Source organism: Geotrypetes seraphini, chromosome 1 (assembly GCF_902459505.1).
Source record: "Geotrypetes seraphini chromosome 1, aGeoSer1.1, whole genome shotgun sequence".
Taxonomy (NCBI): domain Eukaryota; kingdom Metazoa; phylum Chordata; class Amphibia; order Gymnophiona; family Dermophiidae; genus Geotrypetes; species Geotrypetes seraphini.
This window is the reverse complement of record NC_047084.1, coordinates 36,779,898-36,805,501: the sequence shown is the minus strand read 5'-3', so window position 1 is coordinate 36,805,501 and position 25,604 is coordinate 36,779,898. Positions and strand designations below refer to the sequence as shown.

Here is a 25,604-nt window from a genome sequence, read left to right as displayed (position 1 = left end):
TGTAAAATTCCAAATGTTACACAGGGAGTTTTCGCTGCATGTGAAATTATCTTGTTTTCTCATTGAGGTAGCATTTTTCCACTGGATCATGACGACAGTGGTTGGACGGTCACTCTTCACTGGCATTATTGCAGTTTGTCCGTACCATACCAAAGATAGAATGGTGATACACTTCCATATTAGGTCCTGTGGAAAGAAAAAGAATCTTTATTCTCTCCTAAAACATTGGTCTCGAGGAGCGAAGATTGGACGTTCATAACCATCCACTAGTATTTGTACAATACTATCTTTCCCTGCAGCTATTACGGTGGCTCCTACTATTGGTTGGAGTGGTTTCTTCCACCAGATTCTCATACCAGCTTTAATTACATTAGCTGCCCCAAAGCCTGGTTCACTTCGGCCATAATGGTGCAGGGGTTTATCAATTAACTGTGGAGCTTCCATTTTAATTGCAATAGTTATCAATTGTGCAACACGATCCCCCTTTTGGAGAATGATAGCTTCTTTTCCAAGGTTTAATAACAATATTCCAATTTCACCCCGATAGTCTGAATCAATGACACCCCCCATTATAGTTACACCTTTAAGAGCCAAACTTGATTGCGGACAAATCTGTCCATAATATCCCTTTGGAATAAGCACCCCCAAACCAGTTTGAATAGGTTTCACTATTTGTGGATCTAATTTGCATTCATTAGGGCAATATACATCTAGTCCAGCAGATCCATCAGTGGCCCTTATAGGAAGCTGTACTCCAGGTCTAACAGTCCAAAACTGGAGGGTACAAATTTTTTCACTTGCTTCAAGTGTGGAATACAGCATCCTATTCAGGGGTGTAGTATGTGAAGCTATGGGTCTATTGTTCAAAATTTGTAAGGCTTCAGTTAAATTTTCCCTCCACCTACGCAATGACTGATATCCTAATCTCTTTAATTGGGTTTTTAATAATCCATTCATTCTTTCTATCAGTCCTGAGGCTTGTGGATGATAGGCTACATGTAGTCTCCATTGAACATTGTTATCATTGATCCAATCCCTAATCATATTACCTGTAAAATGAGTCCCCCTGTCTGACTGTATTTCTAGAGGGTGTCCGTAATATAAGGTAATTAATCCTAATGCTCTAATTGTGTTTTCTTGATTGGCTTTCCGGCAAGGATAAGCCACTAACAACCCTGAATAGGTATCTACCATGGTACACACATATTGACACCCTTTAGACAATGGTAGAGGGCCTATATAATCTATTTGCCAAATCTGACCTGGTAGCCTGCCTCTGGCTATTTTCCCAAAAATTGGGGGCATCTGCTGCGCTGATGTGAGAGCTAGTTTACATAAATGACAATTACTGATTACTGTCTTTACCATATCTACAGTACAATGTATTCCTCTATCATGTGCCCACCTAATAGTTCCCTTCTCTCCAAGGTGTCCGGACTTTTGATGTGCCCATGTTGCCATGGCCATTTCGGAAGCAACATCTGTTTCCATGACCACAACGTGCGGGGTGGAAGAGTTTTGTTCTTCTGCCAACTCTGTTTCAGTGAGTTTGGATGCGCTATCTGCAACAGAGTTGAAAACAGTGTCAAGCGTATCTTTCACCACATGTGCATCTACATGGTACACTGTTATTACGGTAGTATTGGCCCATTCCAGAATATCTTGCCAAAGTCTGGCTCCCCAGACTTCTTTATTATGAATTGTCCAATTGTCCTTTTTCCATTTCATCATCCAAGTTGTCATTCCATTTGCTACTGCCCATGAATCAGTAAAGATATGGCATTGTTGTCCTTGTTCTAGCCGTATGGCCTGCCACACTGCATATAGTTCAGCATATTGTGAGCTCTCTCCTTTTCCAGTGGTTGTTAGCAGTTGCTTTGTGACTGGATTAAAGGACACGCCCTTCCAATGTCTCAGTTGACCCTGGTATTTGGAGGAACCATCTGTAAACCAGGTATGCTGTTGTTGTGTCTCAGTTAGTTCTTGATATGTCTTTCCCCACCGAATGGGACTTTCACATATGTCGTCCACTTGCAATGGGGTATCTTCTGTGGGCACATTAAATACTTTTTCATGCAGCATCGTTACTCCATGTAGGCCTGACTTAGCCCTCTGTTGGATGTACCATTTCCATTTTATGATACTCTGTTCCTGGGCATGTCCAATACGATGAGTTTTTGGGTCACTCATGATCCATGTCATAATGGGTATTTCTGGTCGTATCATTACTTCGTGTCCTATGGTCAATTGTTCTGTTGCTACCAAAGCCCAGTAGCATGCTAGCAGCTGTCTTTCAAAGGGTGTGTATCGGGTCCCAGTTTCTGGGAGAGTCCTATTCCAGAATCCCAAAGGCACTCGTCGTCCAGCTTGCTTTTGCCATAGGCTCCAATTAGCATATCGCTCCTGTACACTCACTTGCAATTCTACTGGACCCTCCTTTAATGGCCACAAATTCATGGCTTGCTGAATAGCTTCCTTTGCTCTCTGGAAAGCCTGCTCTTCGAGTTCAGTCCAGACAAAATCATATTTTTTCCTTGTGATTTTGTACAGAGGAGACAGGATTTGCCCCAAGTGTGGAATATGTTGCCTCCAGAATCCAAAAAGGCCAATAAAGGCCTGGGTTTGTTTCTTACTTTGGGGAGAAGGGAAGTTTACAATTTTCTGTTTAACTTTCTCTATCACTTCTCGACACCCTTTTGACCATTTAATTCCTAAAAATACCACTGTTTGTGCTGGTCCCTGCACTTTCTTTGGATTTATTTCCCACCCAGCCTGTCTCATTGTTTCTACTACCAATGCCAAAGCATCTGCAACTTCCTTTTCTGTATTACCCTGGATTAAAATGTCATCAATATAGTGTGATAGTTCTACTCCTTCAGGTAAGGTACAGTTATCTAAATGCTCTGCTATAATCTTGTGACAGAAAGTGGGACTATGTAAATACCCTTGTGGTAGTCTGGTAAATGTATATTGTCTCCCTTGCCAAGTGAATGCAAATTGTTCCTGACATTGCTCCACTATAGGAATAGAGAAAAATGCATTGGCTAAATCAATAACTGCATACCAAGTACCAGTTCGTGATTGAATTTGTTCAACCAGTGTTATCATATCGGGAACAGCGGCACTTAAAGGTGGCGTGTGTTTATTCAATTCTCGGTAATCTACTGTCATTCTCCAACTTCCATCCGCCTTATGGACGGGCCATACAGGATTATTGAAGGCGGAGGTAACTGTTTTTATTACTCCCGCTTTCACCAAATCCTGTATTGTATTGGTAATTTCTTCATGCCCTCCCGGAATGCGATATTGTTTCATGTTTACAATTTTTGTGGAGATTGGTACTACTATTGGAACAGGTAATTTTCCCACCACTACGGATCTCATAGGAATGGCTGGTGATTTGCCAAAACTATAAATTCCATCAGAAAGTTGTAAGGTTAGCCCTTTCAGGATATCTATCCCTATTATATACTCAGGAATCTCAGTGATCAGTACAGTATATTCCCGGATTGGTAATTGTCCAATTTTTAATCTCAGTTTTGTCTGTACTGCTTGTATAATTTTCCCCCCCAATCCTGCTATTTGTATTCTAGGGCCCCAAAATTTTTTAGGGTTCCCATATATAATAGATGCCTCCGCCCCAGTGTCCACTAGAGCTTGTACCTTTTGCTCCCCAGATTTCCAATAGATATTTACCTCGACATGTGGACGCTGTTCTAATTTGGTCCAGGCAAACACTGAGGCTTGGCATTCATATCATTGATCCTCCCACCACTTCCACCCTTTTAAATCAGGATAAAGAGTGGAAGCAGTTTCCTCTGGAGGAGCAGTTGGCACCGGTATATCCTCACTCTTGCTTACTTGGGCTTGAGACATAGATTTCTTTCCTAATCCTCTGCTTTTGTACATTTTCCATAAAGTCCCGGTATCTTTCCCATCTATTTCTTCCCTCTTCACCCCATCTTTAATTAATGCCAAAAACATATCCCTTCGGGATACTCGATTAGCCCTGTTTGAATTGGATTGTCCTTCCCTCTTTTTATCAAAAGTAGTTTGAGGTCCCCACTCCCAGATCTCCTAACTGTCGGACCGCTTCCAAGACTTCCAAAATAGACCTGTCTGTTTGATTGATCAACAGAGTCATAATTACCTGTTTGTATGCCGGTGCAGCATACCTGATAATTTTATTTCTCATGGATACAGTAAAAGGTAATGACATATATGTGTCAGCGTGACCTATTACTAAAGCTACCTTCATAGCCTCTTCCTTAATTCTCATTTGTGCATCTTTCAATGTATACCAAACTTTATCATTGGAAGGCCAGTCAGATTCAAGGGGATATCGCCTCGTGACACCCTTACCAATTACTTCTAATAGAGACCATTGGTTGTAATTTGTCGGATCGGGATCCTCCCGTAGCGCATCTTGTACTGCTGCTTCTTGACTAATTCGAACAAATTTAGGGGCATCTGTGGCATCTAACATAATCCCTGCTGCGCCCAACTCCTGTACCCGAATTACCCATTGTATTAGTGGCTCCCCGGGCCGCTGTGTAAAGCGTGCCATAATATCCATGACTTCTTGCTGAGTAAAGTCCTCCATAACATCATTTCTAGTTAGATTTTCTCCTGTCTGCAGATTTCCCTGTAATCTTCGTCTTCTTACTGGTTTTGCTTCTAAGCTTTCTGCCTGTTTTCCTTCATTACATATATCCTCCTCACTGGTATTAGAATTGGAATCCCAAATATCCCCATCCCATTTATCTGGATCCCAATCATCCGGAGGATGGGAAAGCAAAGTCCTAACCTTTTTGGCACTTATTTTCCCCCTCCGTTTTTTGTATTTATATTGAGCACAACGCACGGCTGCCTTTTCGGCTACATTTTGATAGGTGTCCACCTTATCCATTAACAATTTATTTTGACATTGTAGCATTGTGATGGCATTCTGTTGCTCACACATTTTCTTTTCCAGCTCCCCTAACTTTGATTGTAACTCATGTTTAGCTTCATGCAACTTCCTCCATGCTGCTAAAATCATCCATCCTCGTCTAGAAATTCCCTCTCGCTCTTTTCCTTTTGTAATTTTCACCTTTTGTAAAGAGGCACATAATTCATGTGGATCCCCACTTCCAAAAGTCCAGGATTCACATAATCCTGCCTCGACAGACCACTCAGTGGCTACTAATTTATAAATGCTGTCATCCCAACCCGGAATGGAGAGGTTGGGGGCCTGCCCCTCAACCCCATGTTTCATCTGGTGCCTTTTTGACCACATCGATCAACCCCACTTCTGGTACCAATTTGTTCTGCCACTTATTTCTGCTCAATGTTATGATCAGTAACCCTCAGAAAGGCACCCAGACAATATAAAGCTTAAACAATAACACTTTATTACATGCATAGATAAATATTAAAATAGAATAACATCACCGTATTTCCGGACATCACTATCCCTCACAATCTGGAACCCAAAGCGATTGATAGGAAAGGAGAACCGAACCCGGGCTGTCCCTTGTTGCAACGTAACTGGATTCAAATTCTATGGGCTGAGTTCTTCTCTTTTATAGAGAAAAACTGCTGCCCTCTTAGTAAGACAGTTGGTACTGGTCCTTTGTTATTTGTTTTGACAACACATAGATCAGAATGTCATAAGGAGGTGTTACAGTAAACTGGCTTCTCATCTGGTTTCACTCTTTCTTTGATGTGATGTAGGCAACATTCAGGTCAAAATGTCAGATTGTCAGATAAACAGACTTGTGGATTCATGTCGATAGCATGCTGACTTTCAGTTACCCCTCTGGCCAGTTTCTTTGTTTGGATAACATTCAGGTCCCATCTGGCGTTACTGTCCTTTTGAGGTTATTAATGAGGTGTTGCAGGGACTAGTAAACGGTTGGTCTTGTTCTTTTGTTCTCTGTTTTGGTGACACTCAGGTCTGTCCTTACTGATGTTATTTGAGCAGTACGCATTGCAACTGAAGTCAGTAAAGCATTTGATGTTGTCAAGGTAATACTAAGGTTAAGGAGGTTAGGAAAACAGACTTGAGGAGACATGTATGCTAAGTTTATTTACCCCCGGGCCCTAGGCCTAACACTCATAAACACCCTCCTCCGTGAACGGCGCAGAATCTACTCCATTTTCTCGTGTAACTTTGCCGGACAATCTCGGTCCTTCTCCAGGATTTTCTTCTGTGAACACAGAACAGAAGTATTTGTTTAGCACATTTGCTTTCTCCTCATCACTCTCCACATATTTGTTCCCAGCATCTTTTAGCCTAGCAATTCCATTTTTTATCTTCCTCCTTTCACTAATATATCTGAAAAAATTTTTATCTCCCTTTTTTACATTTTTAGCCATTTGTTCTTCCGCCTGTGCCTTCGCCAAGCGTATCTCTCTCTTGGCTTCTTTCAGTTTCACCCTGTAGTCTTTTCTGCTCTCCTCTTCTTGGGTTTTTTTATATTTCATGAACGCCAACTCTTTCGCCTTTATTTTCTCAGCCACTAGGTTGGAGAACCATATCGGCTTCCTTTTTCTTTTGTTTTTATTGATTTTCTTCACATAAAGGTCCGTAGCCATTTTTATCACTCCTTTCAGCTTAGACCACTGTCTTTCCACTTCTCTTATGTCCTCCCATCCTAACAGCTCTTTCTTTCCCATTGCATTAAAGTCCGTACGTTTGAAATCTAGGACTTTAAGTATCGTGCGGCCGCTCTCCACTTTAGCCGTTATATCAAACCAAACCGTTTGATGATCGCTACTACCCAGGTGAGCACCCACTCGAACATTAGAGATACTCTCTCCATTTGTGAGGACCAGATCCAATATCGCTTTTTCCCTTGTGGGTTCCGTCACCATTTGTCTGAGCAGAGCCTCTTGAAAGGCATCCACAATCTCCCTACTTCTTTCCGATTCCGCAGACGGAACATTCCAGTCCGCATCCGGCAGGTTGAAATCTCCCAACAGCAGAACCTCCTCTTTCCTTCCAAACTTTTGGATATCCACAATCAGATCCTTATCAATATATCAAGATCATCATATACAACCACATCCAAGTCCCGCTCTTCTGTTGTACACATAAGTTCTTAACTGTTATCCTGCTGTCCACTCCAGAACACAAAAACTCCATTTATTATGACCTTTTGGAAATCAATTTGGGACCAAATTAATTGTTTATTAGACAACCTAGTGGCATTATCATACGATACTGTGCTGTTTGGTATGGCAATGAGAGCAAAAAGTCAGATTTCTTTAAATAATAACAAATTGTTACTTATAATGACTGGGGTTGCCATTCAACAAATTGCTTATAATTGGAAGAACTGGAGTAGACTAAATTATAATTTTTGGTGGAATTCCCTATGTCACATATATAAAATGGAAAGATTTATTGCAATATAGTGAGGATGTTTTAGGAAATTTCAAGATGTGTGGGAGCCATTAACAAAATATTGTACTGATTAGATTACCGTATTTTCGCGGATATAACGCGCACCATTGTAAAACGCGCACAGGGGTATAGCGCGCAGAAATCACGATGATATGTACAAAAACTTTTCTATACCGCGCTCAGGCATATAACGCGCATGCTGCCCGACTCTCCTCTGGCCACCCCGACTCTCCTCTGGCCACCCCGACTCTCCTTTCGCCCTCCCCGACTCTCATCTGGTTGCCCCGACTCACCCTGACTTTCGGTGCACTGCCCCGACTCTCCTCTGGTTGCCCCGACTCACCCTGACTTTCGGTGCACTGCCCCGACTCTCCTCTGGTTGCCCCGACTCACCGTTCACCCGCCCTGACTTTCGGTGCACTGCCCCGCCTCTCCGTGCCTGTCCCCCTTGAAGTCCTGTCCCCCCTTGAAGGTCTGCCTGTCCCCCCTTGAAGGTCTGCCTGTCCCCCCTTGAAGTCCTGTCCCCCTTGAAGGTCTGCCTGTCCCCCTTGAAGATCTGCCTGTCCCCCCTTGAAGTCCTGTCCCCATCCTGAAAGCCTGATGCCCCCCCTCGACGTCCGATTCTTCTCCCCCCTCGGCAGGACCACTCGCACCCCCACCCCGAAGGACCGCCGACTCCCCGACAATATTGGGCCAGTAGGGAGCCCAAATCCTCCTGGCCACGGCGACCCCCTAACCCCACCCCGCACTACATTACGGGCAGGAGGGATCCCAGGCCCTCCTGCCCTCGACGCAAACCCCCCTCCCTCCAACGACCGCCCCCCCCCAAGAACCTCCGACCGACCCGCGACCCCACCTGGCCGATCCCCCCACCCCCCTTCCCCGTACCTTTGGAAGTTGGCCGGACAGACGGGAGCCAAACCCGCCTGTCCGGCAGGCAGCCAACGAAGGAATGAGGCCGGATTGGCCCATCCGTCCTAAAGCTCCGCCTACTGGTGGGGCCTAAGGCGCGTGGGCCAATCAGAATAGGCCCTGGAGCCTTAGGTCCCACCTGGGGGCGCGGCCTGAGACACATGGTCGGGTTTGGCCCATGTGCCTCAGGCCGCGCCCCCAGGTGGGACCTAAGGCTCCAGGGCCTATTCTGATTGGCCCACGCGCCTTAGGCCCCACCAGTAGGCGGAGCTTTAGGACGGATGGGCCAATCCGGCCTCATTCCTTCGTTGGCTGCCTGCCGGACAGGCGGGTTTGGCTCCCGTCTGTCCGGCCAACTTCCAAAGGTACGGGGAAGGGGGGTGGGGGGGTCGGCCAAGGGGGTCGCGGGTCGGTCGGAGGTTCTTGGGGGGGGACGGTCGTTGGAGGGAGGGGGGTTTGCGTCGAGGGCAGGAGGGCCTGGGATCCCTCCTGCCCGTAATGTAGTGCGGGGTGGGGTTAGGGGGTCGCCGTGGCCAGGAGGGTTTGGGCTCCCTTCTGGCCCAACTACACAAAGTACGGGGAAGGCGGGTGGGGGTGTCGTGGGGGTCGGCCAGGGGGGTCGCGGGTCGGCTGAGGGACGGGCGGAGGTTCTTGGGGGGGCGGTCGTTGGGGGGAGGGGGTTTGCGTCGAGGGCAGGAGGGCCTGGGATCCCTCCTGCCCGTAATGTAGTGCGGGGTGGGGTTAGGGGGTCGCCGTGGCCAGGAGGGTTTGGGCTCCCTCCTGGCCCGATATTGTTGGGGAGTCGGCGGTCCTTCGGGGTGAGGGTGCGAGTGGTCCTGCCGGGGGGGGGATGTATCGGACGTCGGGGAGTCGGCCGGGCAAGAGGGCTTGGGCTCCCTCTTGCTCCGATCGTGGATGCGGGTGCGGGTGGGAGCGCGTGCGAGCGGTCGTTCGGGGTGGGGGTGCGAGCGGTCCTGCTGGGGGGGTGAATCGGGCGTCGGGCGGGGTGGGAACTATGTTTAAAAACTTTTGTATACCGCGCTCAAGCATATAACGCGCGAGGGGTATGCGCGGTACGTAAAATCACGTATAACGCGCGCGTTATATCCGCGAAAATACGGTACATTTTTCCCCTTAATTTTACAGGTTCAATTATGAGGGGGGTGGGGGTATAATTTTATGATTTTATTATTATATATTGTACATGTATTTGATTATATAATAGGAAGGGGTGGGAAGGGTGGCAGATAATAGCATATTATTTGTATTATTGATGATTATTAAGTGATATATTTATGATTAATTTGTTTTAACATATTGATACACTTATTATATGTTTGAAAATGAATAAAGATTAAAAAAAAAACCCTAATACAACACAAACATTATAGGGAACAATGTTTAATTCCCTGCTATACTCTGTAGTAGACCTAAGGAGATTGGAATATTATATGGAAATGAGGAAAAAAAGCCAGAAATCATGTACATTATATACCAGTTATGTTACTTGCTGTTTAGTAATATAGTAAATGACGGCAGATAAAGCCCCAAATGGTCCATCCAGTCTGCTCAGAAATACATACTCTATAAATTAGTAATTCAATTTAAATGTTCCTTTTTCTTTGATATTTCTGGGCCAGAAACCCAGAGCTCTACCCAGTGCTTAGGTTCTATCTACTGGAATCTCCATGAAAGCTCACTCCAGCCCATCTAACCATCCTAGCCATTGAAGCCCCCCCTCCCCCGCCCATCCATAGTAAAAGTAATTCTGTCATTATATCTGTTGCCTCTGCCATTATAACAAAACGATAAAGTGGGGAAAGAATTGTACACATCAGCCTCTAGAATAGCGGTCTCAAACTCAAACCCTTTGCAGGGCCACATTTTGGATTTGTAGGTACTTGGAGGGCCGCAGAAAAAAAATAGTTAATGTCTTTTTCTAAAAAAATTCTTTATTGATTTTCAAAACTTCAACAGTGCAATACAACAAAAGCACATTCAACTTTCACATGTTCATAATCAATCATTTCCCCCCCACCCACCCATTCAATAATCAACCAATAAAACACAAAAACATATATTACCATAAAAACCTTACCCTATTCTGAATATTGATATCTTCCCACCCATCCCAAATGCAAATATTCAAAAATCAATTTTTGACATAACCCCCTCCCACCCTTCCCTGGATATGTAGCAAAGTAAACAAAAGTCTGACTCACAGTCAACAATCAATTATAATGAGGTAACATATGATGCCAATGGTCCTCATATCAATTTAGATATATTATCTTGCCCCAAATTCTCAGCAATTATTCTTTCAAATTTATAACTAGAGCAAAGACTTGCCCACCAGAATGAAAAATTTAAGCGATCACAGTTCTTCCAGTTTCGAGTGATCATTTGGATGGCCATCCCAGTCTTTATAAGGAAAAGACGACCTTTATATTGATCTATAAGGGGACTGTCTCATACATTAAAGGAATTGATGATTCCAAAATGTTATTAATTCTACCGCTCAAACTCAGGGGCGGAAAATTTCATGGCGACACCAGAAAGTATTTCTTCACAGAGAGAGTGGTTGATCATTGGAACGAGCTTCCAGTGCAGGTGATCGAGGCAGACAGCGTGCCAGACTTTAAGAATAAATGGGATACCCATGTGGGATCCCTACGAGGGTCAAGATAAGGAAATTGGGTCATTAGGGCATAGACAGGGGGTGGGTAAGCAGAGTGGGCAGACTTGATGGGCTGTAGCCCTTTTCTGCCGTCATCTTCTATGTTTCTATGTTACCCATATTGACCTCCAGAAGCTAAGTATCAAAGGACAATAGAACAACAGATGATCCAGTGTCCCAATGTCTAAATGACAGTGCCAGCATCTATTAGATTTAGAATTATCAAATTGTGCAATCTAACAGGGGTTTAAAAAGATCTATGTAATTAAAAAAAACATGTTTGTCTCATGGATGCTGATGCTGTACATTTCATCCTCAAGTCTAAATTTGTGGCCATTATGGCCGGGCCAGACCCCATGTAGGTGGGAAACCCCGGCTCGGATCACAGGTAAGATTTTTAGGAGCGCCTTTTATATGGTTGGTCAAGGAAAACCCGGAGACTAGACTTTTCGCAAAACTTCACCAGGTTTATTGATGTGCAAAACCAAAACATCACTGTATGCACACTTGTCACAGGGCACAGTCCTTGAGTTCACAGTATATTACATAAGTCCCGGGCACACTGGATGTGCCTCTGCCTGTGACTGTCAATCTTCCTCAGTGCATTGAAATCATACACAAAAAAAAAACCAGAAAAAAATGCTTCTGCAGCTTCTTCACTGCCTCTGTAGCATCCCCTCTCAGGACTCAGACCCAAGCTGGTTTACTAATTCACAGCTGAGCACAACAGGTGTCAGCAAGCTTTTCCCTATACAGTGGTGCCTCGCATAACGGACGCCTTGCACAGCGAACGCTGCGCACAACGAACTTTATGTCTTGATCCGTACAACGAATTTCGTTTCACACAACGAAGTCGCCCGAGCTGCATCCTTCCGCGCAGGCACTGCGCTTAACTGCCCTCTCTCCGCCTGGCTCCCTCTTGCCCCCCCGACTCCCCGACACGATCGGGGCAAAAAGGAGCCCAAGCCCTCTTGCCCCGCCGATTCCCCAACTCCCCACACAATATCGGGCCAGGAGGGAGCCCAAGTCCTCCTGGCCACGGCGACCCCCTAACCCCACCCTGCACTACATTACGAGCAGGAGGGATCCCAGGCCCTCCTGCCCTCGACGCAAACCCCCCTCCCCCCAACGACCGCCCCCCCCAAGAACCTCCGACCGCCCCCCCAGCCGACCCCCACCCCCCTTCCCCGTACCTTTCTGTAGTTGGCCGGACAGACGGGAGCCAAACCCTCCTGTCCGGCAGGCAGCCAACGACGGAATGAGGCCGGAGTGGCCCATCTGTCCCAAAGCTCCGCCTACTGCTGGGGCCTAAGGCGCCTGGGCCAATCAGAATAGGCCCGGGAGCCTTAGGTCCCTCCTGGGGGCGGGGCCTGAGGCACATGGGCCCAACCCGACCATGTGCCTCAGGCCCTGCCCCCAGGAGGGACCTAAGGCTCCCGGGCCTATTCTGATTGGCCCAGGCGCCTTAGGCCCCACCAGTAGGCGGAGCTTTGGGACGGATGGGCCAATCCGGCCTCATTCCGTCGTTGGCTGCCTGCCGGACAGGCGGGTTTGGCTCCCGTCTGTCCGGCCAACTACAGAAAGGTACGGGGAAGGGGGGTGGGGGTGTCGTGGGGGTCGGCCAGGGGGGTCGCGGGTCGGCTGGGGGGGCGGTCGGAGGTTCTTGGGGGGGGCGGTCGTTGGGGGGAGGGGGGTTTGCATCGAGGGCAGGAGGGCCTGGGATCCCTCCTGCCCGTAATGTAGTGCGGGGTGGGGTTAGGGGGTCGCCGTGGCCAGGAGGATTTAGGCTCCCTCCTGGCCCGAACAACTAGGGGGGGGGGGTCGCCAGGGCCAGGAGGACTTACCGTAAGCACCGTAAGGAGGTAAAGAAGGAGATGTTAGGGCATGTAAAGTAAGGGCATGTAAACAGTACCCGGCGTATAAGACGACCCCCGACTTTGGGGAGGATTTTAAGGTACTGAAAAGTCGTCTTATACGCCGGCAAATACGGTATGTTTTTAGATGTATCTAAATAAAAATAATAACAAAAAATTTATCTTTTTTTATGTCATCTTAGCATATTTTATGCTACAGAACGAATTATTTTTTTTAACATGTATTGTTATGGGAAAACGCGTTTCACATAACGAACTTTTCGCATAACAAACTTGCTCCTGGAACCAATTAAGTTCGTTGTGTGAGGCACCACTGTACTTTGTAGAAGAAAAAAAAACGTTTTTGGCTTTTATTATTTTTCCTCTCTCTCTCCTAGTCCCTCCCTTTGAAGGACGTTCACAACCTGAACCCAGGTTGTGCGGGCAAACCTCCCTTATGCTGAAGGTCTTCTAGTCCACCCAAACATGCCTCTAACATCCAGAACTTTAATTCAAAGGGCACTTAGGAGAACTGAGGTTCACAGAATTACTTTTGCTTTGCTTAATTAGGCACTGTTGCCTTGCCTTTTCCAGCTCAAGACTCAATGTCCATGTCTTCCCCAAATATGTATTCTTCAGTGCCTTACTCACTGAGCATTTCCCATGCTGACTCCAGGGCACTAGGGCTCTCTCTGAAGTCCTGCACTTCTGCTGGTTCTTCCCATCCCCCTCTCTGAATGCTGGCTAGCCCATTCCAATCGTTTTCCCCTTCATAAGCACATAAGCATTGCCTCTGCCGAATCAGACCATAGGTCCATCATGCCCAGTAGTTCAGGTACACCTTCCAGCCCCTCACCCAAAAATGTGTTAGGAAAGTGATTGTACTTCCCTGGAGGTAATCTTTCTCCCCTGATGGGCTGGCGTCCTGGGAGCTTTCTTGGCTGGCTGGTGGAAGAAGGGAGATAGCAGCTATCTTGGTGTGCTGCTGGGCTCCTACAATCAGGATCAGCTGAGCCTCCTCCTCCTCCCTGATTACTCTGCCTTCTGCCTATTTGAGGTTTGCTTGGTTGCAGGGCTCGGTGATCAGCTCCACCCCCTTCTACCTGGATTCCTCTAACCTGGGGAAAGGAGTAATAGGGACTGGCTTGTGGTTTCAGTGCCCTCCCTTCCTGAATTCTGGGCTGGCTCCACCCCGGCTTTTCCCCCAGGTTCTTTGGTTGTGCTACCCTGCTGCTTTTATCAGGAGAAATAGGCTTTAGTTTAGAGCTGGCAGCCTTAAGTGCTATATTTCTGATGGGTCCCACGGTCTTTTTTCCTGGGACAGGAGCTTCCCTGTCACACCATCGAGACGTAGAAATATACTGCTTTATCTTGGTGCTCCAAATGTCGTGAAGACCATTTTTTGTTTTTTTATTCAAGAATTCTGATATTAATTTATACCACCTGGCAGCCTGTAGTCCTAACAAATCTATCTGGAAGGAAAGGATCTGCAAACTATAATAACTTTTTAGATTTTGCCAATCAGGGAACCCCTTCTGAATGGCCTGCTTCAACTGCAACCACTTATAATTTAGAGAATTAGCAATACTAAATGTTTGTTGCAGTCGTGAAAACTCAAGCATTTTCTCATTTGAGATAACATCATCAAGTGTTCGAATACTTGCTTTTATACATTGCTTCCAGGTGATCCTAGATCTGCCTATTTGAATCTTGGAGTTTAACCACAAGGATTGATAAGTAGAATTCTCTACTGGAACATCTGTTAATTTATTAATAAATTTCAAAGTTTTCCAAGTGTCCAAAAAAATACTATTGTCTTTAACCCATCTGGGCAACTTGATACTTAGGAAAGATTTATAAATCATAGAGTTTTTACCTCATGCAAAATTGTGATTTAGATTCTAAAGCAGGGGTAGGGAACTCCAGTCCTCAAGAGCCGTATTCCAGTTGGGTTTTCAGGATTTCCCCATTGAATATGCATTGAAAGCAATGCATGCAAATAGATCTCATTCATATTCATTGTGGAAATCCTGAAAACTCGACTGGAATACAGCTCTTGAGGACCGGAGTTCCCTACCCCTGTTCTAAAGTATCAACTGCAAGAGACAAGATTTTGGTGTAGTCCTCTAGGCTTTTTTGTGGAGTTCTGGTTTCTTCAGCGTGGTTTGGCGCTGCCGCTTGGTACTGAGCGGCTTCCTGACTGACTCGTGAGAATTTGCATGAGCCAGTCGGGAAGCCGCTCAGCGCCAAGCAGTAGCACAAAACTGCGCTCCTGCTTATGCCATTCAGTGGCTGAAGAAACCGGAATGTGCGGTGGCCATGGCAGCGACCGACTGGGTTAGCAGCAGGGCAGGAGAGCGTAAAGCTCACTCCTGCTCGCTGCACCTCTGGACTACCAGGGATCAGCAGAGCAGGAGTGACAGATAGGGCAGGGTGCAGAACCTGGGAGGGTGGGAGGGCAGGAAGGGGGCTGGGTGCAGAGCCTGACAGGGGAGGAGGGAGGGAGGGCGCTGGGTGCAGTGCCTGATGGGATGGAGGGAAAGGAGCTGGGTGCAGAGCCTGGCAGGGAGGGGCTGGGTGCAGAGCTTGATAGTGAATAGAGGGAAGGGAGTTGGGTGCAGTGCCTGGCAGGGAGGGGGCTGGGTGCAGAGCCTGACAGGGAATGGAAGGAAGGAAGCTGAGTGCAGTGCCTAGCAGGGGGGGGGGGGGGGTGGTGGCTGGGTGCAGAGCCTAACAGAGGATGGAAGGAAGGAGGCTGGGTGCAAAGTCTGACAGGGGAGGGAGGGGGCGCTGGGTGCAGATCTGGGCAGGGCACTTGAATATTGACTTATATTCGAGCCAACCATTTTTCCTCCTTTTTTGGGGGGGAGGGGGAATGGGGGTCTCGACTTAAATTCAGATTGACTTATATTCGAGTATATACAGTAGTACTTGCAAGCTTAAAAGTTATCAAAGTGGTGTATGTTTATAGATTCTGCTGAAGATACTTCTATAAGATTTCAAGTTCTGGTCCTGACATAGCATAGATTTATCCATAAAAATGGCTCTCCCTCATAAATCACAATAACATGGATCAGACTATTTTATTAATACAAAATGTGGAGGTGTGAAAATTGGGGCTGTCTCCCAGCTTATTGATAGGAACAAAGGAGCACATGTACACCACACAGTCTTGACATACCCACCATTGTTCCCTCAAAGCCAGCAGCTTGCTGTTTCAAGATCACATTTTCAGTAGCAAGGGAGAAGCAAGTCCTACAGGACTCCAAAAAGACTTGCCTGTTGATAGTGATTATTTGAAAACACAGAATTGAAGCATCATCCTGTCTGACAAGAATGTGATTCCAGGACTCCCACTCACCTTATTGGGAAGATTGATATCCACATTTAGGACTCATGAGTTTGACTTGTGAGTAGTGTGTCTCTTTTCATTCTATAAATAAACTGTTAGTTTCACATTGTGTCTTATGTTATGGTTATTTTGAAGTGAATATAGCACCACTGATTCAGACAAGCAAAATATTGGCCGTCAGACCTTATGTTGTGATTGTGGAACATGTTTCTTTGGATAAAAACAATTTGTGAAGCTTATTAAAAAATCTGGATGAGATGAGTTGTTTACATAATTAGTTAGACTGATTTTAAATACTTCACAAATTAAAATTTCACAAATGCATTAGACTATGAAAGCTGGGGGGTGAGGGGAGGAAGTTTTTCTGAGCAATAAAAAATAACTAATGACAACCTTAAATTCAATGTTATTTCTGTTATGATATGTAGCTTTAGATAAGAGGTTTTCAGTATCTGTTAATTTCTACATTTCTAGGGATTGCATTGATAAGCATTGGTTTTATGAAATGAATTGAGAAGGAATGTAGTTTGATTTTGTTTGTTCTTTTCATTGTTTAAATATAGTACTCACACAAAATACGGAGAGGGTGGTGGATGCCTGGAATAACCCCCCGAGGGAGGTGTGGGAGAGGAAAACTGTGATGGAATTCAAAAAAGAGTGGAATGAACACAGAGGATCACTAATCAGAATTTGAACGGGCTAACTTCCACGGTCTGAATCCCGCAAATGAGAAGGTTTGGATAGGCTGGAGTGAGCTTCAACGGCTCACTGACCTTAGTTGCAAACTAAGGTCAGTACCGGATAGACTTCCAAGGTCTAGGGCCCAGAAATAACAACAACAAAAAAGACAATATAATCATTAAATTGTGATTACAGGGCAGACTGGATTGACCATTCATGGTCTTTATCTGCCATCATGTACTATATTAGGGTGACCAACTCCCCTTTTTCCCGGGAACTCTCTTATTAGACAGCTATTGAACTAATATTTTGGATCCTCTCGGCTTAGTTCTGCTGCATCAGTGGACAAATCCATGTAGGTTAGGACTAAGAAACATGTAAAATTTGTAAATTTTTATTCTATATTGTGATCTGTGACAATGTAAATTAATTGTTTATTATTATCCATTCCATGAACATTTGCTGGAGTGATGTCATGACGCTAAAATTTTGTCTCAACTACATTTCTCTTAAATTCATGGCCAACAATTGGTCACCCTATTGCATATAGATGTTTTTGGAAATTGGCCATTCATCTCATAAGAACATAAGAGTTGCCATATTGGGACAGACTGAAGGACCATCAAGCCCAGCATCCTGTTTCCAACAGTGGCCAACCCAAGTAGTAAAGTAGATTTTATGTTGCTTATCATAGGAATAAGCAATGGATTTTCCCAGGCCATCTCAGTAATGTCCTATGGACTTCTCTTTTAGGAAATTATCCAAACCCTTTTTAAACCCTGATAAGCTGATTTCACCACATTTCAGCATGAATTCCAGAGTTTACTTATATGTTGTGTGAAGAAATATTATCTCCAGTCTGTTTTAAATTTACTACTTAGTAGCTTCATCGCATACCCCCTAGTCCGAGTATTTTTGGAAAGAGTAAACAAGTTAAAGACCATGCACCTTGCTGCAATGCACTCCACTCAGTATGTTGTAGATCTCTATCATATCACCCCTGAGCCATCTCTTCTCCAAGCTGACGAGCCCTAGCTGATTTAGCCTTTCCTCATAGGAAAGTCATCCCATACCTTTTTATCATTTTTGGAACCCTTCTCTTTACCTTTTCTAATTTTGCCACATCTTTTTTGAGATATGGCAACCAGAACTGCACACGATATTTGAGGTACAGCCATACCATAGAGCAATACAAGGGCATTATAGCATTTTCATCTTTGTTTCCCATTCCTTTCCTGATAATTTCTAACATTCTATTTGCTTTCTTAGCTGCCACAGCACATTGAGCTGAGGGTTTTAACATATCCTCAAAGTTGACATCTAGATTCTTTTTCTGGGTAGTGACTCCTAACATGGAACCTTGCATCATCACTTTTTCACTTGCTCATATTAAACGTCATCTGCCATTTTGACACCCAGTCTTCCAAGATTCTCTTGCAATTTTTCACATTCCTCTTGTGATTTAACAACTTTGTGTCATCAATAAATTATCTCTCTAGTTATTCCCATCTCTAGATTATTAATAAATTTGTTAAAAAGCAGTGGTTCCAGCACAGACCCCTAGGGAACCCCACTATTTACCAGTCTCCATTGAGAATATTGACCATTTAATCCTACTCTCTATTTTCTGTCTTTCACAATTCATGAATGGAAAATAAATTTCTCCTCTATATACAATGCACACCAATACAGGCTAGGAGAAAAAAAATGTGTGGGCTGTGTATCTATGATTAGTAGTTTTAAAGCCCTTTTTACAAAGCTGTGTTAACAAGTATAGGCATGACAAGTGTGAGACAGCTCATAGGAACTAGGCTACTTCTGAATGTATCCCCCTTTCAACTTCATCCTTTGCCCCCTATTCCAAAGTTTTCTTTCAATTCAAAGAGATTTGCCTCATGCACATTTTTGCCATGTAGGTAAACATCTCTGTCATATCTCCCCTCTCCCCTAAAGTATATTGAGATCTCACACCAACCATTTTAGTAGGCTTCCTCTGGACCAACTTCATTCAGTGTATATCTTTTTTGAAGGTGCGGTCTCCAGAATTGTACACAATATTCTAAATGAGGTCTCACAAAAGTCCTATACAAGTGCATCAGTACCCCTTTTTACCTACTAGCCATTCCTTTTCCTATGAACCCAAGCATCCTTTTAGCATTTGCCGCTGACTTTTCAACCTGTTTGGCCACCTTGAAAGCATCACATACTATCATACCCAAGTCCCACACTTCTTTCATGGGCAAAAGTTCTTCTTCCCCTAAACTGTACTGTTCCTTTGGGTTTTTGAAGCCCAAATGCATGACCTTGCATTTCTTAGCATTAAATTTTAGCTGCCAAATTTTGGACGATTCCTCAAGCTTCACTAGGTCCTTCCTTTATTATGGGTCCATTCCATTATGGGTGTCTACTCTATCACAGGTCGTCCAAGTGCCAATAATCAAACTGAAAATCTGGACGTATCCAGGGACATTTTAGGAATCTCAATGCCACTGTGCACCCAGAGCTAAAAGGTGCGTATCTGGAGGAGTGGTTACAGTGGTATTTGGGCGGGATGTGGGCCGATCTAGACGTAGTCATCCTGCAGGGATAATCAAATGTTTCACGAGACTTAAGTAGCCTTGGGGGGTGGGCTAGTGAACCATAGAGAGGAGGACCCAGACACATAAACCATTCTAAACACTACATTCATGGTGGAACATGTGAGCCCCCCAAAACCTTACCGTACTGCCATATAGGTGCCACCTGCAGCCATAAGGGCTATTGGGGTTGTAGACATGTGGGTTTAGGGGGGCTCACCATAACCTATAAGGAAGTTCAGGTGAGATCTTTATGTGACACCCTTTTTGTGAAGTTTACAGCAGTGCCCTGTAAGGTGTTCCTGTTGCCATTTCTGGGTGGCCAGTCCATCACAATGCTGGCCCGTCCTATGTCCAAATGGTCTTGTTCTGGGTATTTGGGACTTAGACAAATTTTTGGTTGAAAATGTGGAATAAAGATAGATATACTGGTGGTCTGGATGATCAATGGTGTGAATGTCCAGATAGATGATTTAAAAAAAAAATTCTAGATGTATTTTTCAAGAGTGGAATTTTTTCACTGCTGATTTTGGGCATCTAGCGCCATACGTTCGAATTGGACTTAGATGTTTCTTTTTATTATGTCTTGCTACACATCCAAAATATTTTTTTTCAAAAAGCATTTTATTTGGATGTTCATGCAGTTGATTGTACAGTCTGCCAGTACATCTATCTTTATACCACATTTTTTACCAAAAATCTGTCCAAATCCCAAATGTCCAGAACCAGACCATTTGGATGTGGGAGGGGCCAGCATTGTGATGGACTGGCCACCCAGACATGGCAACAGAGCAATGGGGCACCATACAGGGCACTGCTGTGAACTTCACAAAGAGGGTGACAGATAAACATCTCACCAGTACTCCCTTATAGGTTATGGTGAGCCCCCCCAAACCTACTATACCCACCTGTCTACAACCCCAGTAGCCCTTATGGCTACAGGTGCCACCTATATGGCAGTAGAGCAGGGTTTTGGGGTTTTTTTTTTTTGTGGGCTCACATGTTCCACCATGAATGTAGTGGTTAGAGTGTTCCTTGGGCCTGGGTCCTCCTCTCTATGGTTCATTAGCCCCCCACCCCCCCAGCTACTTAAGACACCTGTGTGCAGCTCTACTGGGCTTTCCTAAACCAGGTGCTGATGTTCTAGAGACAGGAATGTACATTTTTATTCTGATCTTTGAAGGATGTGAGGGGGTCAGTGATCACTGGGGGAGTTGTTATCTGGTCACTTTGGATACCTTTTTTGGCACTTGTACCTGTTTTCACATCGTCTAACTCACAACATATAAATTTCATCCAGGAAGTCTCATAAAACATTCGCTTATACCTGCAGGCAACTGTGTAGGTTGGCCCACATCCTGCCCAAATACTGCCCTAACCAGTCCTCCAGATACACCCCTTTCAGCTGTGGGCACACAGCGGCATTCAGAGGCCTAAAAAGTCCCTCGATATGTCCAGAAATTAGGTTTGATTATTGACACTTAGACGACCTGTCTTTTAGGTCATGCAAGTGCCAATTTGGGCAGGTTTTTTGACATATTTAAGGTTTGATTATGAGCCCCATAGTACACACTGATTTCCAGACATTGCCCCTTTTCCCATGTGTGTAGAAGTATTTATTGGATCACTTACCTGAGGACCTGGGGGCTTTAATCACCCTGCCCCAACGATTCTAGTTTAAACTGGGAGAGGAAAATGTTCCTTGGTGAGAAATTGCCTTAAGTGGGAAGCAGAATAAGGCAAGCCCTGGTAAATGGGTTTTCTTGCTGAGACCAGTTCAGAAAGCAAGCTGGAAGGGAAAGGTTTGGCAAGGGTTTGAGGGCTGATTATGCCTTATGAAATGTGAAAAGGAAAAAGTTGTTAGCGTGGGTAAATGGTTTACTTGTTTCCGGAAAGAAACCCTGAAAAGGATGCATGTGTAGGCAGGGCTAAAAACCTGGCACAAGATTTTGAAGCAGCCTGAAATATTGCAAGTTATTATAGTATCATCCCATACCTTTGGAAGTGGAGGTTAATGCTTTGTTATGTTATAGCATGTGTAATCTTATATTTTGCCGAATCCTTGCAAATCAGAGTTCTAGGTGGGTTACAAACAGCATATCGCTACCTAGAATTATACACAGACTCAAACATAGAGTTATATATGTTACATAGAGCTATATAGAGTTGTACATGTTACATAAAATTATACCAGTAATGTAAAATGTTTGCAAATTGCTGTAATGAAATGTTTAACTTATTGTCAAGAATAGTGATCTATAGTTCTCTGTAACGGCTCTATAGGGAAGGGGGCATTATTTTCTTGTTCTTTTAAATGAAAAGAAGATAGAAAGCTGTGGTGTTTGAAACCTCATGCCGTTGTACAATAAAGCATTTCAGTAACAATTCTGGGAGTTATTGGTTTATTTTCAGGTAGAATCTGGGTAAAAGCTGGTTGGAGCTTGGGAGGAGGATAGGACTGGAAGAAGGGAATAACAGAGCACAAGCAGGATATAGGATTCCCTCTAGTCTGTAGAAACCCCAGGGCCAGGTACACCAAGGGCTAGCAGCTGACACAAGCCATCACCTTTAGACCTGGATAGCAGCGTGAGCATCCCCTGCGCGTGACAATATATATTAGAGACTGGATGAAGTGCAAAACTGGCATTGTTAAGAGTCGAGGATGAAGGGGAAAAATATTGTAGAGGCTGATGCCAGCAGCCTGATTCCAACCTGGTAATGGTGGAGCCTATCTTTCTAAAATAGGCTTCTCCAGAATGTTGCCCAGTTCCTAACAAATCTATCACTTGTCAAGGTTACAAAAATTTCTGTTATTAGCTGGCTATTGCGACATGTTTGTGTTCAAGGCCATAGATCAATTTTGTGAGGAGTTGGGATGGGAATAGGGTGATTCAGCAAGGCTGTTTCATCACGGCCCTTTCAAAGTGGTCCTTTATACACGGGGAGTTAATCGCAACCGTTTCATCATGGCCCTTTCAACGCAGGCTATTTCATCTCTTAATATTAAGATGCCCTCTCAAAGTCAACTTTTTACCCCTCAAGTCTTCTCTCTGGACAACTTTCTGTTCCAATATAAAGGGACAACTTACAATATACCTGATTGATATGTGATGATACCCCCCCTTTAAAACCCTGAAGTCACCAGATGATTCGGAAGCAGGAGAAGAAGACCACGGTTGGGTAAAGGGAAAGAAGCATCAGTGGGGGACAAGGGGGACAAGCATATTTTGCCAAGCAGAGCCTGTTTTTGTGTAAGAAACAGGAATGTTTTCCAGTCCTGATCAGTCAATAAGTTAATCCAGTGTTCTTCAATTCAAGGCCCATTGACCAATGGCAGACCCAAGAGTTTGGGATGGCCCTCATTGTCCTTTTTTCTGCTACTCTCTGCCTCTCTATTCAGTCTCAGGACAGAAGGAGGGATGAGGTTGGAGGGCGGAGATCCCATGCTTAATGGGCAAGGCATTTTTTAATAGACAAAAAGAATGCATTTGGAAATGTACATCTCCTTAAGGATACCCAGTGGCATACCAGGGGCGGGAGACAGTCCACCCTAGGTGCAGGGATTTCGAGGGAGCTGGTTTTAGTCTGCTGGATGCTGCCCTCTCTGACATCAATTTCCTGTTCCTGGGTGGGGTCCAGCAGAGCTGACAGATGTGCGCAGGTAGCCTTCAACCCTGTTACTGAACCATGCACCTTCCCAGAGCCTGGAGAAGAGGATGCTCCATCCCAGGTTCCCACCCCACCAAGTGCACTACTGAGAATACCTCCAATGAAAAGTTTAAAGGCAGTGTTGCAGTGCTGTGTGGGAAGATATTTGGTAGCTCTTCAGCTCATTACAATCCAAAGTGGGTCTGACTTAAAAATTAGTGAAGACCACTGAGTTAATCTCTTCTAATGCATCTCAATGGAGACCTCAAGAGGTATACCTATACTGAAAAATAACATCGATTTATATTTTATAACTTGGGATCAAGTCCTTACTTTACTTTACAAAGGTTCTGGAGAAAAGTCATTTTGAATAAAGCCAAATCTTGTATTTTATTCCATAAGAAATCAACATTTATACGAAAGTCTAGTTTATGTTAAGGTTAATGCATATTTTATTTTTTTCACTTGCATGCAGAAAACAAAATTTGCTGTGGCTTCTACAGAAGACAGAGACTGCAGTATCTATTTCCTGATTCTTGAGGGGAATCTATTAGCAAATAATAAGCTTAGCTGCAGGGGCCAATCTATTAGATGGTACCTAAGGGAGCAAGAATTGAATTTGCTGTTTTCGAGAAGAAAACCAGAGGTGAATTCTTAAGCCAAGGCAGGATGAGAATGCTCAGTAAACAGTTAATTGGTTTCACTGGATATAGTAAACTGATTATGTATAAGAATAAATCTGGTGGCTTTAGGAGCAAACCATCACCTATTAGACCGCAATCTAAGATTTTAAATTGAACTATATTGTAGAATGCAAAATCTTTACCAAGACAAATACTTTGTGGATATGACACTTAATCCTCCATAGCCCCAGGTACGTTAGATAGATTGTGAGCCCACCGGGACAGAGAGGGAAAATGCTTGAGTACCTGATTGTAAAAACCTTGATAGGCGGTATATAAAACCTAATAAACTTGAACTTGAAACATGTAGTAAAAAAATGTGTGACTACAATAGTCTTTACTTATCTTTGTTACAAATGAGTTAGAAATATATATCTTTTTAGCTTTAAATGCATTTAAGTAAATGTCTATACAAGCCAGAGAGCATTTCCAACCCATGTGTACCAAAGGTAATGGTAGACTTGACTGTATCTGTTGGTATATAAAGTACATGCAACCCTTTTTTGATATGCAAAACATTCTCAGACAGGATTATCATCTATTTACTCCTGATTTAAGAATGTTGCCACCATGTCTTCACCAAGTTATCTCTACAATTGCTAAAATATAAAAATAAAATCAAGCATTTTCTTCAAACAAGTTATTTTATGGAATCTTTACCCAGGAGAGGTCTGTGCCCAGGTTAGAGTTAATGTAGCTGGTTTTAAAAATAGGTTTGGACAAGTTCCTGGAAGAAAAGTCCATAAACTGCTGTTGAGATAGACATGGGAGAAACCACTGCTTGCCCTGAATCAGTGGCATGGAATGCTGCTACTAGTTGGGCTTTTGCCAGGTACTTCTAACCTGGATTGGCCTCCGTGAAGATGGCAAACTGGGCTAGATGGACCATTGGTTTGATCCAGTAAGGCTATTCTTACGTTCTTAAAATAAAATCAAGCATTTTCTTGACAAGTTTTTTGTATTGAATCTTTGCCCAGGTTAGAATGAACTGATCTACATATCCTAGAATTCAATCTGGATCAGGGTAGCCTCAAACAGAAAGCTGCAAGTATAAAATAATCACCTGGGGGCCAATTTTTAGACTGTGGGAAGCAGCCCGGCTGTCTCCTGCAGAAGGCAGTGACCTCGGAAATTCAATGACAGGGCCATGTTCAGCAACCGGCATTGGATTTTTGGTCTATTTTCAGTCACATTCGACATAGCCAACCAAGCCAATATTCATCAGCTGACCGGCTAATTCAGAGTAACCAACGACAGACCTGCTGTTTAGGGAGATCTATTTGTCTGAGCAAGTCAGCCAATGAATATTGACGTTGAGTAGCTATATCAGGTGGCTCAGCCAGTGACTGGGCTAGCCATGACTAGGATATTCAGTGGAATATAGCTGGCTATCTCCCTCTGAACATTAACAGCCAGCTTAATGCTATTTAGCCATTTTAAGGGTTTACTTAAAAGTCATTTGTTTAAAGAAGCATTTACACTATGACATCCTTCATTTTTAGACTCTGTTCATCAACCTTCAAGGAAACACTGTCGTGACCCGGTCCTTTTGTCTTTACCTTTAATGTTCGCCTTTCCTTTTACAATTGTGTTTCATGCCCTTTAACCTTGCGTGTCCCGTTAGTCAAATGTCCAAATTTAATTCTATCATCTATATTGTAATTTTTTTAACACCCAAACTTTTTATTGTAAATTGCTTAGAAGTTCTGATAAGCGATTTTATCAAATTTTAATAAAACTTGAAACTTGAATATTGGGCAGATAAAGGCTAATTCTATAACTAGACAGCTGTGGTTATATGAACTCATTTAGAATACTGTGTCCATACCTTC

At 44.1% G+C, this 25,604-nt stretch overlaps 1 protein-coding gene across 1 annotated transcript in view; it reads right to left on the bottom strand.

The window, feature by feature from the left end:
• Positions 1-207: 207 nt before the first annotated feature.
• LOC117366334 overlaps positions 208-25,604 on the bottom strand; it is a 41,429-nt gene continuing 16,032 nt past the window's right edge. Inside the window, exon 2 of the mRNA XM_033957597.1 lies at positions 208-3,716. Coding sequence (XP_033813488.1) covers positions 208-3,716 — 3,509 coding nt within the window. The remainder of the gene's footprint in view (positions 3,717-25,604) is intronic.